The sequence below is a fragment of the Budorcas taxicolor genome, chromosome 5 (genome assembly GCF_023091745.1).
Source record: "Budorcas taxicolor isolate Tak-1 chromosome 5, Takin1.1, whole genome shotgun sequence".
NCBI classification, from domain to species: Eukaryota; Metazoa; Chordata; class Mammalia; order Artiodactyla; family Bovidae; genus Budorcas; species Budorcas taxicolor.
In genome coordinates, this window is record NC_068914.1 from 28,359,873 (window position 1) to 28,377,620 (window position 17,748).

The 17,748-nt window shown below is 37.8% G+C and overlaps 1 protein-coding gene across 1 annotated transcript in view; it reads left to right on the top strand.

The window, feature by feature from the left end:
- Window positions 1–16,650, top strand: part of TMEM26 (transmembrane protein 26) — a 63,611-nt gene extending 46,961 nt beyond the window's left edge. The window contains exons 5-6 of the mRNA XM_052641338.1: window positions 13,151–13,227; window positions 16,226–16,650. Coding sequence (XP_052497298.1) covers window positions 13,151–13,227; window positions 16,226–16,650 — 502 coding nt within the window. The remainder of the gene's footprint in view (window positions 1–13,150; window positions 13,228–16,225) is intronic.
- The last annotated feature ends 1,098 nt before the right edge of the window (window positions 16,651–17,748 follow it).

The following is a 17,748-nucleotide window of genomic DNA, read 5'->3' on the forward strand; positions in this document are numbered from 1 at the left end:
AGCTCCAACAGTAAAGAATCTGCCTGCAATACAAGAGACCCAAGGTTCAATCCCTGGATTGGGAAGATCCCCTGGAGAACAGAATGGCTACCTACTCCAGTATTCTTGCCTGGAGAATTCCATGAAGAGAGGAGACTGATAAGCTACAGTCTAAGGTGTCACAGATTTGGACATGACAGAGCAACTAACACCGTGATTTCTATGAAGAAGAGGCATCTTTACAATATTAAGTCTTCCACCCCATGAATCCTAACTATGTCATCACTTATTCAGATTTTCCTTGATTTCTCTTAGCAGTGTTTCATAATTTTCAACATATAGGTCTTACACCACTTCCTAAATTTATTCCTAAGTATTTTTTTTGATAGAAATATTTCCTTAATTTCTTAATATCATTTTCATGTTTTTATTACCACTACATAGAAATACAGTTGACTTCTGTGTAGTAATCTTGTACCCATCGATCATGCTTATTAGTCTTGTAGACTCCTTAGGGCTTTTTACATATAGGAGAATATCACTTGAAAGCAAAGATAGTTTTGATTCTTACTAATCTATATGCCTTTTATTTCTTTTTCTTGCCTTATTGCTCCAGCTAAAATTTCTCATGCCGTGTTGAACACAAGTATGAGTGGGGACTTCCCTGGTGGTCCAGTTCTTAAGACTCCATGCTTCCACTGCAGGGGGTGCAGGTTTGGTCCCTGGTTGGGGAACTAAGATTCCACATGCCATGAGGCATGGTCAAAATAAATAAATAAATGAATAAATATGAGTGAACTTTTAAACCTCAAAGGATAAGCATTCTGTCTTTCATTTAAGGATGTTGCTAGCTATAGGTTTTACACAGATATTTTTATTAGATGCCCTTGATCAGTTAGAGGAAATCCCTATCTAGGTTACTGAGAGTTCTTTATTTCTTCCATTCTCTCTCTTTCTTTCTCTCTCCTTTCTTTCTATGGACATTTAATTTTGTCAAATATGTTCCTGTTTTTCTTATTATCGTTATGTGGTGGCTGTTCTTTATTCTATTAATATAGTGTATTGCATTAACTAATTTTCAGATGGTAAATCAACCTTAGCTTCCTAGGATAAATATCCCTTGGTTATGGTGTATAATCTTTTCTGTATGCTGTTGAATTGGTTTGCTAACACTTTGTTAATTATTTTACATCTATATTTGTAAAACACACTGTCTTTCAGTAATATTTTCAAATGGCATTTTTCCTGGCTTTGCTATCAGGGTAATACTCCCTCAATGAATATCTCAAGAATTGTTCCTTCTTTATTTTCTGAAAGGCTCTGTATAAGACTGGTGTTATTTCTTCTTTAAATATTTTATAGAATTCACTTAAGCTGTCTAAGCCTATGTTTTTCTTTGTGGGAAGATATTTATTACCAATTCAATATCACTATTTCTAATAAGGCTACTCTGTTATCCTGTTTCCTCTTGGGTCAAGTTTTATTATATTTTACATTTTAGGATTTCTTCCATTTTATCTAAGTTTATTTTTCGTATGAAGCTGAACATTCTGTTATTCCTTTATACCTGTGTCAATTCCTGTAGAGTCACTTATTATGGTCCTGCCCTTTTCGTTCTGAGTTGGTCATTTGCGTCTTCTCTATTTTTCCTTAGACTTCTCAGTTTCCTCAGTCTTTTAAAATAACTAATTTTTGGCTTCACTGACTTTTTTATATTATTATTCTGTTTTCTATTTAATTGGTTTGTGTTCTGATATTTAATTTTTCCTTCCTTCTGTTTGCTTTGTTTTAATTTGCACTTCTGTTTTCTAGTTTCTTAATATAGAAGCTTATTGATTGGAACTCTTTCCCCTTTTCTAGTATGCTATTCAAAGTTATAAATTTCCCTCTAAGCACTGGTTTATCTGCATCTCATAAGCTTTGATATGTTATCTTTTTTTGTTTAATGCAATTCAAATTATTTTCCAATTTCTCCTGTGAGTTCTTCTTTGACCTCTGAATTGTTTAGAAGCAAAGCTATTTGATTTCCATATGGGGATTGCCTGAATTTCTTCCTGCATTTTTTTGTCTTAATTCTGCTGTAGTCTGAGAATATACAAAATTAACTCTTTTAAGATATTGAGACTTATCTTGTTGCCTAACATACAGCCTATACTGGAGAATATTCCATATGTGCTTGAAAAGAACATGTTGCTTAACTGAGTGTTTTATAAATTTAAAGAATGTCAAATTGGCTGATATATTTCTTCAGGTCTTCTATATCCTTATTGATTTTCTGCCTAGTTGTTCTATTAATTATTGAGTGGGGCACTGAAATCTTCAACTCTAATTGTTGAATTGTCTGTTTCTTTTTCAGTATTGTCAGTTTTGCTTCATGTATTTTGAGGTCCTGTTTTAAGATGTGCAATTTTTAAAAGTTCTTCCTGATGTAGTAATTGTTTTTCATAATGACATGTCACTCTTTTTCTCTAGTAATATTTCTTGTCTAAAAGTCTATTTTGCCTCTCATGAATCTAGGCACTCTATTTTATGACTATTGACATGGACTCTTTTTTCAAACTCTGTATGTTTACATCTAAACTGTATTCTTTATATACCACATATACTCAGAGAAGGCAATGGCACCCCACTCCAGTACTCTTGCCTGGTAAATCCCATGGACGGAGGAGCCTGGTAGACGGCAGTCCATGGGGTTGCTAAGAGTCAGACACGACTGAGCGACTTCACTTTCACTTTTCACTTGCATGCACTGGAGAAGGAAATGGCAACCCACTCCAGTATTCTTGCCTGGAGGATCCCAGGGACAGGGGAGCCTGGTGGGCTGCCGTCTGTGGGGTTGCAGAGAGTTGGACACGACTAAAGCGACTTAGCAGCAGCAGCAGCAGCATACTTAAATCTTGTATTTTCCTCTCAGTTAGACAATCTTTGTCCTTTAATTGGAGTGTATATTAATTTCCCAGGGCTGCCATAACAAAATACCACAAACTCAGTGGCTTAATCTAACAGAAACTTGTCTTCTAGCCTCTGTCTTCACATGGCATTCTTTCCAGTGTGTCTGTGTCTCCAATTTTCCCTCTTTTTTCTGGGGAAACCAGTCATTAGATTAGGACCCATGCTAATCTAGTATGACCTCATATTATTTTTATTACATCTGCAAAATCCCTACCTCCAAGTAAGATCACATTCTGAAGTCTAGGTACACACGAATTTGGGTGGACACTTTCTAAGTTTTTAAAAGGTGTTCAATCCATTAATATTTAATGTAATTACTGATGTGGTTGAATTTATATCTGCCATTTTGCATTCATTTTTCTCTACGTCTCATTTCCTTTTTGTTCTTATGTTATTTACTGCTTTAAAAATATATTTAATGAACAATTTTAGTTCCTCTATTGATTTTTCTATTGATGTAAGTAGGGAAGACAATATATATATTTAAATCTTCACATTCTAATAGTTCCATTTCCTCCCCTTCTTTTTTACTATTATTGTTATATATGAGTGACATCTTTATATGTTATGAACCAAACAGTACAGTTTTATCATTACCGTTATATAGATTAATTTTTAAGAAATTAAGATATGATTATATATGTTCACTTATATTTACCCACATATTTGAAGATGTTCTTCATTCCGTCTTGTGGAGTTGAGTTACTTTCAGTGTCATTTTTCTTCCAACCTGAAAGACTTCCTTTATTGTCACGTCTGAGGCAAATCTGTTAGCAACAAATTTTTCTCATCTTTGGCAGAAATGTATGTATTTGTTCTTCATGTTTGACAAACAGTTTCATTGTATACAGAATTCTTGGTCAATAGTTTTTACTTTAGCATTTTATATGTATCATTCCACTTTCTGCTGACCTTCATTATTTCTATTTTCTAATGAGATGTTAGCCATTGTTTTGTTGTTACCCAGCACAAATGATCTTTTATTTATTTAATTATTTTGCTGTTTTCAAGAGTTACTTTTTCTCTTTGACTTTTGAAAGTTTCACTGAGATGTGTCTAGGTTTGGATATCTTTGTCTTTATTCTTACTATGACTCTGTTGATCTCAGTTCAGTTCAGTTCAGTTCAGTTCAGTCGCTCAGTCGTGTCCATCTCTTTGCAACCCCGTGAACTGCAGCACGCCAGGCCTCCCCTGTCCATCACCAACTCCCAGAGTTTACCCAAACTCAAGTCCATTGATTCGGTGATTGCCATCCAACCATCTCATCCTCTATCGTCCCCTCCTCCTCCTGCCCTCAATCTTTTCCAGCATCAGGGTCTTTTGAAATGAATCAGCTCTTCGCAACAAGTGGCCAAAGTATTGGAGTTTCAGCTTCAACATCAGTCCTTCCAGTGAACACCCAGGTCTGATCTCCTTTAGGAGAGACTGGTTGGATCTCCTTGCTGTACAAGGGACTGTCAAGAGTCTTCTCCTATACTACAGTTCAAAAGCATCAATTCTTCTGCGCTCAACTTTCTTTATAGTCCAACTCTCACATCCATACATGATTACTGGAAAAACCATAGCCTTGACAAGACAGACCTTAGTAATGTCTCTGCTTTTTAATATGCTGTCTAGGTTGGTCATGACTTTCCTTCCAAGGAGTAAGCGTCTTTTAATTTCATAGCTGAAGTCACCATCTGCAGCGATTTTGGAGCCCCCCAAAAATAAAGTCAGCCACTGTTTCCACTGTTTCCCCATCTATTTGCCATGAAGTGATGGCACTGGATGCCATGATCTTACTTTTCTGAATGTTGAGCTTTAAGCCAACTTTTTCACTCTCCTCTTTCACTTTCATCAAGAGGCTCTTTAGTTCCTCTTCACTTTCTGCCATAGGGTGGTATCATCTGCATATCTGCAGTTATTGATATTTCTCCCAGCCATCTTGATTACAGCTTGTGCTTCCTCCAGCCCAGCGTCTCTCATGATGTACTCTGCATAGAAGTTAAATAAGCAGGGTGACAATATACAGCCTTGAGGCACTCCCTTTCCTATTTGGAACCAGTCTGTTGTTCCATGTCCAGTTCTAACTGTTGCTTCCTGAGCTGCATATAGGTTTCTCAAGAATCAGGTCAGGTGGTCTGGTATTCCCATCTGTTTCAGAATTTTCCAGTTTATTCTGATCTGTTGATCTAGGATATGTAAATTAATATTTTTCTTCATACAGAGGACTTTTCAGCCATAATTTCTTCACGTTTTCTCCTCCATTGTCTCTTCTTTCTGAGTCTTCTCTTTTTGACTTTCTTTTTATTTATTTATTATTATTATTATTTTTACTTTACAATATTGTATTGGTTTTGCCACACATCAACATGAATCCGGACTTCTATCACAAATAGATACACTTAATTGCATTCTGTAGGTCTCTCAGACTCTTGTTTTTCTCCTGTTTTACTCTCTAGTCTTTAGACTGGTTAGTTTTCACTGATTTATCTTTCAGGTCACTGATTTGTCTACCATCTCCAATATATATATGTAGAGTCAAATTGCAGAATTCACCTGTGAAATTTTCATTTCAGTTCCCATATCTTCAACTCCAGAATTTCTATTTAAGTCTCTTTTTAGTTTATATTCCATAGTTCACTTATTTAGTTGTTGAATCATTGTCATCATACTTTTCTTTGGTTTATGGAACAGAGTTTTCTTTCATTGTTTGAGGATATGTGTTATGTTGCTCTGATGTCTTTATCTGCTAAACCCAACAATTGGACCCCATTAGAGTTAGTTTCTAGTGATTGATTGATTGATTGTTGTTGTTTTTTCCTGAGCTGAATCACACATTCCTGTTTCTCTGCATGTCTCATACTCTTTTGGCTAAAAACTAGACATTTTATATTGTGTTGCAATATATTATCCTCAGGCTTCCCCATATGCCTCAGGCATCTTCTTGTTTTTGTTGTCTCAATAAACTGCCTGAATTTATTCTGAGGATTCTATCTTCCCTTGGATTCCAGTCACTGATGTCTCTGCTTGATCTTGTTTTGTTTCTTTTTATTTCTTATTTTTGTCTTTAGTGTGGCTATTAGAGTCACACCTATAACTGCACAGCTTATGATCAGTCAAATGATTTGAGCAGCGATTATGATCAAATGCCTTTAGCCTTTTTGATTTCCACCTTTCATGAACAAATGGATCTTTTTATGAACTGGAAAGCACATCAAAGTTTTCATATTTATCCAGTTTCAAATCTTTACTGACCCTTCTTGGATCATCTCTGCATATGTCTGGCATACATGGAGATGTTACCTAGCCTTTCTCTGGCTCTCTTGTTCTCGGAGTTTCTCCATTAAATTTCAAGTTAGTCAACCACTCACCCCGACTGGGATTGAAACCTCAAAGTAGCAAAGTTTTTGACTTCTCCATTCATTTCCAACCAAATTTGTTACCTTCACTGACCACACCTTTAACCATGGGATTCCACACTCTACTCCAAATCAAGTCAGTATACTCTGATTACAAGGAGCTTCTGGTTTTCATTGTCAAGCTCTCCCTGTTGTAAAAACCACTACTCCGATTGACCAAGACAATTTTAACATTTCCCTCATCTTGACTAAACTTTAAAAAGGTTTATTCCTGCATATAGGCCTCTGATTTTCCTTTCCTTAAAGCATTTATTTAAAAAAAACACTTGGGGTTGTAAATTCTTCCTCTGTCCCTTTGAGATGCAAGTCTTTTCTCACCCTCTTTCCAGTTTTATAATATGACCCAGGAATATCTTTTTTAAGGATGTAAGAGCCAGCCCTTTGAAATTTGATCATCAAGAGAGATAGCACTTCTGTCTCCTAGACTCTTTGGGATGATAGGAACATAACTTAGATCAGTGCCAATAAGCAAATACAGATAGCCTAATCACATTGACCAACTTCCCTCTTTAATGTCCTCTAGTACTTTTCCACTGGTTTACCCCCCTGTTTAAAAACGCTTCAGCCTTTTGTTTCAATGGGGGTGAATTCAGTCTCTCTCCCTTACTGCAATGACCTTCAATGAAGTCTTCATTTATGTAACTGTCTGATGCAATTTTTCCTTTGCATACAAAGCTGGAGGGATAAAGGAATATCCCATGGGCAAGAATGCCTTAGATAGTCACTCTTCTTAACTAAAGTTCTACCAGGTTTTCATGAATAACTTACTCAATTTACTATTTGCCTTTGGTTTATTTCCAGAGATATGAAGTGGTTGTTCTCGATAATTTTTCCATTGTTATGTATGTTTGCTGGGGATAGGGTTTGCTGACCATTTCATTCTGCTAAAGCCACCCTCCAACATTTTAACAAGTCTAAATTTCCATATAGTTGCCAGCAACAGTTAAGTGGTTATTTACACCTTTGGAGATCACTCTGTGCAGTCTTTTTTTGAACATAGATCATCTGTTGAAAAGAAAAAACACATTTGGTAAAATGTTCCTGTAGCCTTATTGCAACTTCACTGTAAATATTTGACCAAACAAAGGAGAGTTTTTCTATGTTCACACTGTGTGTTCTTTTAATTTAGCTCTTTTTGCTTGGTGAAACATTTCTTCCAGGTTAGATTAATACTTCATTTCCTTTCGTTCCTTCTCTCTCTCTCCCCTTAATTTGTCCCCTCCTCTGAAGAGCTTGTCAGATGCTTTTTAAAAAGCTAGAGCAAGTCTATCCACTGATTATCTGTTATTTATGGACGAATTTACACTTCCAAAAAGACATAGTTAAGCAAATTAGCAATGCATGAAAACACACCCTTACACGTGCATAAAAAATGAACTCAAAATGCCATAAAGACACAATTAGACAAGACACAATAAAACTAGAAGAGAACATAGGCAAAATGCTCTGCAACATAAATCATACCAATGTTTTCTTAGGTCAGTCTCCCAAGGCAATAGAAATAAAGACAAAAATAAACAAATGGGAGCTAATCAAGGGTACAAGCTTTTTTATAGCAAAGGAAGCCATAAACAAAATGAAATAACCTATGGAATGGGAGAAAATATCTGCAAACAATGTGACCAATCAGGTTTAATTTCCAAAGTATACAAACGGCTCACACAACTCAACAACACAAAATAAATAAATAAATAAATGAGCAGAAGAACCTAAACAAACATTTCTCCAAAGAAGACATACAGCTGGCCAATAGGTACATGAAAAGATGCTCAGCATCACTAATTATTGGAGAATGCAAATCAAAACTACAATGAAGTATCATCTCTCAGTGGTCAGAATAGCCATCATTACAAAGTCTAAAATAACAAATGCTGGAGAGGACATGGAGAAAAGGGAACCTTCCTACACTGTGCTGGGAATGTAAATTGGTGCAGCCACTCTGGAAAACAGTATGGAGGAGCCTCAGAAAATTAAAAATAGGCTTGCCCTATGATCCAGCAACCTGGAGGAAGGCATGGCAACCCATCCCAGTATTCCTGCCTGGAGAATCTCCATGGACAGAGGAGCATTGTGGGCTACAGTCCATGGGATCACAAAGAATCAGACAGGACTGAGTGACTAAGCACAGCACAGCACAGAATGATCCAGCAATCTCACTCCTGGGCATATATCCAGACAGAATTATAATTCAAAAAGATACAATGCACTCCTACATTCATAGCAGCATTATTTACAATAGCCAAGACAGGGAAATGATCTAAATATCTATTGTATACAATGGACATTACTCAGTCATTAAAGATGAATGAAATAATGCCATTTTCAGCAACATGGATGCAACTAGAGATTATCATACTAAATGAAGTAAGTCAGAAAAAGACGTATCATATGACACCACTTATGTGGAATCTAAAGTATGACACAGATGAACCTACCTACAAAGCAGAGACAGACTCACGAACATAGAGAACAAACATCGTTGCCAAGAAGTGGGGTGGAGAAGTGATGGAAGTTGGAGTTGGGGTCAGTAGATGCAAACTCTTACATATAGAATGGAGAGACAACTGGTCCTACGGTATAGCATGGGGAACTATATTCAACGTCCTGGGATAAACCATATGGAAAGGAATAAAAAAAAAGAACATATATATATGTATAAGTGAGTCATTTTGCTGTCCAGCAGAAATTAACGCAACATTGTAAATCAATAAACTTAAAAACTAAAAACAACTAGCAGTGCATGACTTTATCTTTAGTTTTTCACTCAATAGTTTTGGTGTACTGATCTACCAAATGTCAGTCTTTTATCCTCCTAAGTTTTCCAAGTAGAGAAGTGATACTCACATCTATAATTATACTTCAAAAGATCTTTTGTCTCTCTATGAATAGAGTCCATTGTCTGCTTACATGCTTGTCAGCTGACATTTATGAAGATAGATTACACATGAGAAAATGGGGCAAGACAAGTGGGGGAGACAATTACACAATAGAGATAATGTTGGATAAATTCATTCCAAAATTCCTTCATAAGTTTGGAGTGTTTGCCATTTAAGCTTAGTGATTTAATTATATTCCAGCATTTAACCTTCCTGAGTAAATTTTACTGCCTGAATTCATAATGCAAATTTGCTCCAAAGATTTTCTGTCATCTTTTCAAAATTTATGTTTGATAACTTTACTAATACATTTGTCAATACCCACATTCTCCCATACTGCATGTGCTCAGAGAACACTTGCAAAAAATATATATTCAGTATCATAGAGTTAGAATCTTATTTAGGGTCAAGGTCAGTTTATCATTTATCCCTATTTTGTATAATAATGAAGTTAAAGCACAAAGTGTTTAAGAAGTATGTTCCCATAATAAAAATACTATTACTACTACTAATAGTAGTGGTTGGTAATATTTATCTCTTGCTGTGTTCCAAGCACTGCTTTAAGGGTTTTAGTTGTGATAAGTTATTTAGTCTTTACAATAACACCATTAAGTAGAGACCATCAGTATCAGGATTTTGTAAGTTTAACAGTGGCAGTCAAGAGAAGTTGTGACAGTCTCAAGGTTACCTAGTAATATATATATATAGCTTGTAGCACTCAACTATGCTTAGCCTGTATCATGTGCTGTTCTGAGAGCTGATTTTATATGTTTAACATATTTAAACAACATGTAATACAACTATCAAATAAAATCCAGTAGCTATTATTACTGTCATTGAAAGTGCATGAACGAAAGCAGGAGAAGATCCCTTGGAGAAGAAAATGGCAACCTACTCCAGTATTCTGGCCTGGAGAATCCCAAGGACAGAGGACCCTGGCAGGTTACAGTCCATGGGGTCACAAATAGTCAGACATGACTTGACTTAGCAACTAAACCACCAAACTAAAGCACATAGGTATTATATTATTTGTTCATATTCAGGTAGCTGGTAAATGATTAGTCTGGAATTGGAGGCCCATGCCCTGTCTTTCTGGTGAGGGTTAGAGCTGATGTTTGAATTCTGGCAACCCAGCACCAGAGTTCATGCCTTACCATTTCTTTCTACTGCCTTGCAGACAAAATTGCACATGAGGTTTTTGGTAGAATTATTGAAGTCTGAGATGAGAAGAAACTTCAAAAGTGACCATCTATGGAGAAATCTATTTTACATCTCTTGCAAAATCCTCTCCAAAATGTTCTCAATAAGTTTTTGTCCAGACTTTCTTTGAACATTTTCACTAATAGAGAATATACTAACCCCAGGGGCAACTCATTCTATTTTGAGTTAATATTATAAGAAAGTACTTTCCTCTATTGTGATGAAATTTGGATTCTTATAGGTGCAGCTAAAATCCTTTGAACCTGAGTTGGTTCTCTGAAGTCACAAGAAATAAGTTTAATTCATTTTCAGATGATAACGCTTTCAGTTTTTAAGGAATCGTCTGGTTTTTAGTTTCATGAACTCTGCCACGTCTAACATAGCTCTGAGGTCTCTCACCATCCAAGAGTCTCTCTTTTGGACCAAAGACGTTTTAAACGTTCCTCCTAAAACATGAAGGCAGCACATAATATTTCAGATATACTCTGAACACTGTAGAACAGAGCAGGGCTAAAACTTTCCATTTTCTTCATGGAAATACTATCACATAAAGGTTAAAAGGGTGGATGCTAAAATCACTGGCCAAATAGGGATCATAAGTGTACCCATTTGTTGAGCCGGTATGAGGATTAAGTGTGACTGCAGAGCTAAATACGTAGAAAACTCCCTGGCACATAGTATGAGCTCAGAAACTGCAGGTAAGATTATTTAAAAATCCAGGCACTTATTGAAGGTCTGCTAAATGTAGACATTGAAACTGCAAAGGGAAAATTATAGATCACATTCCCCAGGCATTTGGATTTAAAATTCTTGACTTATACTTCTTGGAAAGTGATCTATGATTGCATTTGATTTTGGAAAATCAAAAATTATATCACACTGTGGACTCATAACTAGATAATAGGAAGGGAAAATCCTTGAGCGTTTCGAATGGCTGCTATGAAGTGCCACCTCTTCTATCCTATTAAAGGTCATTCAGCTACACCCTGTGAAGATCTCTGGGGATCCTGGTTGTGTCTTCTGGGGTATTGGTTTCTGATCCAACCTCCAGTGTCATATGTGCATAGGAGAAGCCTTCCATCAGCATCAGCAACCAACTCAGGGATGAAATGTGAAGTGCAACAGAATCAAAAGCAGGGCCGCAGCCACCCGGTAGAGAGCTTCCTTTGGGGAGTCATTTACGCAGTTAGGAATCCGCCTAACTGTACTCACACCCAGAACATTTCTTCATCTTGCTAATAAGAACACCACGGGAGGCTTTTTCATGAGCCTTGTTTAAATCCAAATGTCTATTATTAATTTATATATCATTACCTGCTTAGTAATCCTAACTCTATTTTTAAAGAAAAGGAAAGAGAGAGAGAGAAAATAATCTTAGATGAGTGCTTTTGTTCTCAGAAAACCTATGATGATTCCTAGTAATTACTGTTCTCTTCAATACAGGCTCTCAGAAATCTTTCAAGTAACCAGTTTTATAATCTAACTGGGGATTAATAGTAAATGTACTTTTATAGTTCAAGATATACTTTTGCTTCGTTTTGAAAGTTAAGACCTCATTTTTTGTCAACCTTGTCTGCACCATCATCTGCCAGGACAGATAATGATGGCTTAGAAATCTCATTTACAAATTCTCTCAGAGTTTTGAGATCTAATTTTTCAGGACTTCAATACTCGGAACATTTAAAAACATCCCTTACAATCACCTCATTGAATTTGGTTTCAATTACTCTTCCCTGATGTTTTTCTATCCCTCTCCATTCTGGAAATCCCTCTTGACAGAGAAGTTGGCAACAAAATCTGTTATTACACCACTAACCTCAAATTGATAACTTCCTTTGGGTTTTTGCTGTAAAAGAGTGACTTTGATTCTTCTTTCATATCCTTTATATTTTTGTAACCTCTATTCTTTCTGACTTTAGTCTTTGAGACCATTCTCCTCGGTCTATGACATCTGTACATTTTCCAGGTATGGATCCTTTTGTACATGCAACAATTCCTTCCATAAATATTTGCTAAGTGACTGTTATTTCCCAGGCACTCTTTTAGGCACTGGGAATCCAGCGGTGAATGAAACAATCATATTCCTTGATTCACAACTGAAACACGTTCAATTGTGAATGAAATAATTTACCTCCTAGTGTCCACTGTAAACCTTTGATTATTGGATTTATCCTCCCACTTTTTTCTCCAGCTGAGGATGGAGTTTCTTTTACATGCTAAGCTCTTAATTGTTGAGCTTTATCCAACCCTTTGGAGAGGGATTTTTAAGTCAGAGTCTTGGGAACCTGGGACAGTTTTCACTTTCTGTCCTTCAAATTTCTTGAAATAACCCCTCTGAATTTTCAGGTTAATATCTAACTTTTGTCCTATAATGCTTCTGTGATTCTGTAAAACGAAATTCTGCAATATGGGACCGAGAGGTTTTGCCATGATTCACATAGATGTTGCCACATGTGGAAGTTGGGTTTGAAGTTTCATATTTTTAAAAACTTCTTTTTCATTATTTCATTTTAATCATGCATGGATTTTTCACAAATATATATTGGTGATCACCAAGATAATATCTTATAATATTAGATATTATACCCTAGTAAATGAGAGCTGTCAAAATATCTTGGTGCCAAGATATTTTGACAGCTCTCATTTATTAGAGTATAGTCAAAAAGGAGAGAAAAGAGGAAATATTTTTCTGCATGTGATCATGTTTTTCATCACTAATTTAAAATATTGTCTACATCCCAGGAACAGCCCTGCCTTGGTCTATTCCATCCTTGTTATATGGACCTGGAGCATGCTACAGTTTCCACTTGACCTGGCAGGTAAGTATCTGATGTTTGTTCAGAGAAACCGAAAATAACAGCTCTTGATTATGAAACTGTAATGAAGCTAAGGAATCATTTGAGAGGACTATCATTTTCTTATCACTTTGATAGCTCAGTGTTAGTTCCAGCTCAGTTTAGAAGAAAAGCGGGTTGAAGCTGGGGAGAGCCACAAGAAGGTTCCCTTCGGGTACCTGGTGAACCTGAGGTCGTTGAGAGGATAAGAGCACAGCCTTATGTCCATTTCACACAGTGGTTCCATCACTTCTGAAAATTAGTTAGGAGCCTCAGTTTTTCATCCATGAAATAAGGTTGATAATTGTTGTAGTAAGGGTTGAGTGTTCTTTTGGTGACAAAAATAAGATGTAGTTTGCAACAACTGTGCTTATTAGCATAGTTACTGGCATATAAATGCTATCTCTTGATATTTTTAAGGGGTCATTTTCATTCTTTTGTCAGACCTTTGTATTAGAAAGTCGAAAGGAATAAGAGCAGTTTCAGGGCCACATGGAAAACTAGATTTTTTTCCTCAGTAGTGGGTCTTATACTCCCCTGGGCTTATTTTAATAAAGACATACACCCCCTAAGCCTTTGCCAGAAGTAAACTGTTCCTCAGGCATTTCATACTGATGATCCAGTGCTACGTTATCCAGTACAGTACCCACTAGCCACATGTGGCAATTTAAAGTTATTAAAATTAAATCAAATTAAAAGTTCAGTTCCTCAGTCACACTAGCCTGCTCAGTGGTCATACATGGCTGTGTTGTTAACACAGATATAGAATGTAATTTTTTTTTTATTAATACCGATGGTTTTATTGTACTGCATTGACCTGGAGTGAGCCTATAAATTCTAGGAGCCCTAGAATTTTGATGTAGCAATTCTCCTGGATGCCATTTCACTCTGAATAAGTTCTTGGATTGAATAGTTATATTTTCCTCAAGTCTGATTCCTCTCTTATGGAACCCTACCTGATGACCTCAGGGGTAGAATGAATTTTTGTACAAAGATATTTAATTTTTCTGCATCCTTTTTGGTCCACTTTGATAAGCACAGAGGTTTCAGAGGCCATTTTAGACCTTATCATCCACTTTTGCAAAACAAAACTGTCAATAGAATAGATGGAAAGCATGGCTGTGGCTTTTTGGAAATGCTCAGAACCTAATTATGAGTTAATAATTGCAAACAAATGTATACAAATAAGTACACACACACACACACACACACACGTGCTCTATACCCATTGATCAGCTGGTGTCCTCTGCCAGCATATTAGGCACCATCAGTTTAGATGTTGAATGATACCCTCAGGAAATCCTCTGGGAGACATTTCCTGACCCTAACATCTTAGGAAAGACTATTATTGATCTTATCTTGGTTTTTCTTTTGTCATTCCCTCTGCTCGTCCTCACCCTCCCATATCTTGTGGTTTATAGCCTCACTTAGAAAATTTTTATTTAAGAAAGAAATTTTGTAAACTTTCATGGGCGATAATGTTATGCAGCTGTTTGAAAAACAAAGACCAAATGTTACTTCTGACTAAATCACTATTGTATTTTCCAACAAACAGTACATTATGTGCACCCATATCAAAGCGGCTTCATAGTATTTGCAGGCTCCAATAGACGAAGGCATTCTTTGTTTGAAAACTCCACGTGGAAGGCTGTGTTATTATAAAAGGATTATTTTCTGCCCTTGACCCTGAATTAAATTTACATTTTAAAAATTAAAACAAATAAGGTTCCATTGTTGATTGGACCTCCTTTTGTTCAACTGGAAAATCAGTAATTATATCCAGTCTTTCTTGTAAACTGTGAAACAAAACCATAAGGAATTAGACAAAATACAATAACAACGGCAGTTATTTGGGCTTTTTTCCCACTACCATTAGAGAAATATGTTTAACATGACTTAAGTTTGAATTTGAAGAAGCACTTGAATTTTCACAACACAATTTACATAGAGGCCTGAGTGAGTCAGCCAGTAAATAGGTAGGTACCAAAGAAAGGATGCAGAAGGATCTTGGCCATGTATACTCCGGTTCATCTTCCAAATTTAGCAGCCAGGTAAGTCATACATTATCTTAAGGGAAAGATGGACAGGGAGAAAGGAGAGTTGCCAGGGTGTTGCTGCTGCTGCTGCTAAGTTGCTTCAGTCGTGTCCAGCTCTGTGCAACCCCATAGACGGCAGCCCACCAGGCTCCCCCATCCCTGGGATTCTCCAGGCAAGAACACTGGAGTGGGTTGCCATTTCCTTCTCCAATGCATGAAAGTGAAAAGTGAAAGTGAAGTCTCTCAGTCGTGTCCGACTCCTAGCGACCCCATGGACTGCAGCCTACCAGGCTCCTCCCATCCATGGGATTTTCCAGGCAAGAGTACTGGAGTGGGTTGCCATTGCCTTCTCCACAGGGTGTTAGTCTAATGGAAACAAAAAGAATCAGGGAATAGGGGGCCCTCTCCTCAAAGGTATCATTGTTCTGCAGTTTTCAAAGGAGGAAACTGCAGGCCCAGGCAGCCTAAGTAACATGGCCAGCATCTTGCTGTTAGAAAGTAAGGAAGCCAGAAGCAGCAGCCAGACTCCCTGACTTGAGGCCCAGAGTACCCTGCCGCCCTGATGCCTCCCTATGCTGCAGACTTCAAAGACAGACAGGGCGGTTTCTTCTGTTCTTTATCTAGCTAGTTAATGGTGCTCTCCCCAGTGTGAGGACTTGAAGGTGAGCTGGATTTTTTTTTTTACATGGATAGAAAGTAGAGGCTGGTTTTCTTTCATGTGTTTGATTGGACTTGAAACAGATGATGCATTTTGAATATAAAATGATGAAGGCTGTCCAATGGCAGGGTAGTTTCAGCTGTTTCTATGCCCCTGCCCCGCAGAATGAAATTACAGGCTCACTCCCAATCGTGAACTAGCGTAGCCCCAATGTTTGATGGCTTTTACCCACTCCATTCTTTTATGCATTTCAGAGACCTGCGTTAATTGGCCTGTCTTGTGTTTTCAGTACAGAATGTCGTGTGCCCTGTGTCCATGACAACCAGGGGGTTCTCCAGCCGGTTCTTCTGCCAATACAGTGCCGACCTATGGAACATTGGAATCAGTATCTTCATACAAGATGGTCCCTTCCTTGTTGTGCGGCTCATACTCATGACCTATTTCGAAGTGATCAACCAGATGCTAGTGTTCTTTGCTGCCAAGAATTTCCTGGTGGTGGTGTTACAGTTCTACCGCCTGGTGGTGTTGGCCTTGGATGTACGCGCTTCCTTGCGAAGTCAGCCGGAACGCCTGAAAGGAGAGCACAGATGCCCGGATGTACCTGCTGAGCGTGGGGTCTCACCTGAGGCCTGGCCAGGCAGTTCCATGGAGGCCTTGGCTATTCCTTTACAGGCCTCGCCAGTCACCTCCGATGACTCCCACCCCACACCATAGTTAGTCTCTGACAGCAGCGTGCAGCTAGACAGCTTGACTTTTCTGGTTCGTCTTTCAGACAGAATCTTCTCTCTTTTTTTAGCTTTGGCATATAATAATTTTCAAAAGAACAACATAAAAAGTGATCTTAAACCAAAGCTGAGGAATTTTCTTTTTTGAACGGAATGAAAAGAACTTTGATTAGTGGCTATCGCTACAACTTCTGTGTGATGGTATCAGATGTTAGAGTTGTTCAACGACTAAGTGATTTGTTTGTTTTGAACTGTTTGAAAAGCTGTGGACCGGGTGAGAGTGACATGCCCTCAAGAGATTTAATGCAGACAAACTGTCGCGGCTGTTACCTGAAAATGGAGCATCTTTGAACTTTGGCTCTATTGTCAGACTATCTCATCTGATCTTTTCTGCAGTGTCCCTCTGACATCAAAAAATGTACATTCAGTGAATGTAGAACAAATGGAGGGGAAAGTGCCTTTAAAATTACCTCACTGTGGGCTGGAAACAGTGAAAATCTCTGCCCAGCTGCCATAGCATCAAGAGCCCTATTCATCACTGCATGGACCTTCCCAGGAAAATCATTTTTCTGGGCTGCTGTGGTCTTCTGTCATGGTGCATATGCTTTTCTGGAAATGTTATTGCTTTGGCTTGGGTGCTGCAAAATTCACAGCAAGCCATTTTGGTTACAGATCTACTGGTTGTTGGGCAGGAAATACTGGTAATGCTGACAGAGTCACAATTTCCACTCTGAACATGATTTGCAGTCTTCGTCAGGATTTCCCTTAACTCCACTTTACCATTTTCTATATTGCCAAGTCGAATTATGTGGGTTGATGCAAGAAAGCACTGAAGCAGTGAATAAAGGTATTTCAGGCCCTTTAAGTGGTACCACAATCGCTGGCGTCCGCCTGCAGTCCTGGGAGTGCCTCTGAACTGCCACTGCTGGAGCCGGCCTTTGGTCTCGGGAAGATGGTGGTGATGGAGGCTTGCATTAGCCCTCCTCACCACCGACAGCCCTTGATGAGTGACGGGGGTCAGAAAATGCCACAGCATTGTGGAAACCGGGAAATTCGCTTTTCTTCCCTGCATTATGACTGCATTTCC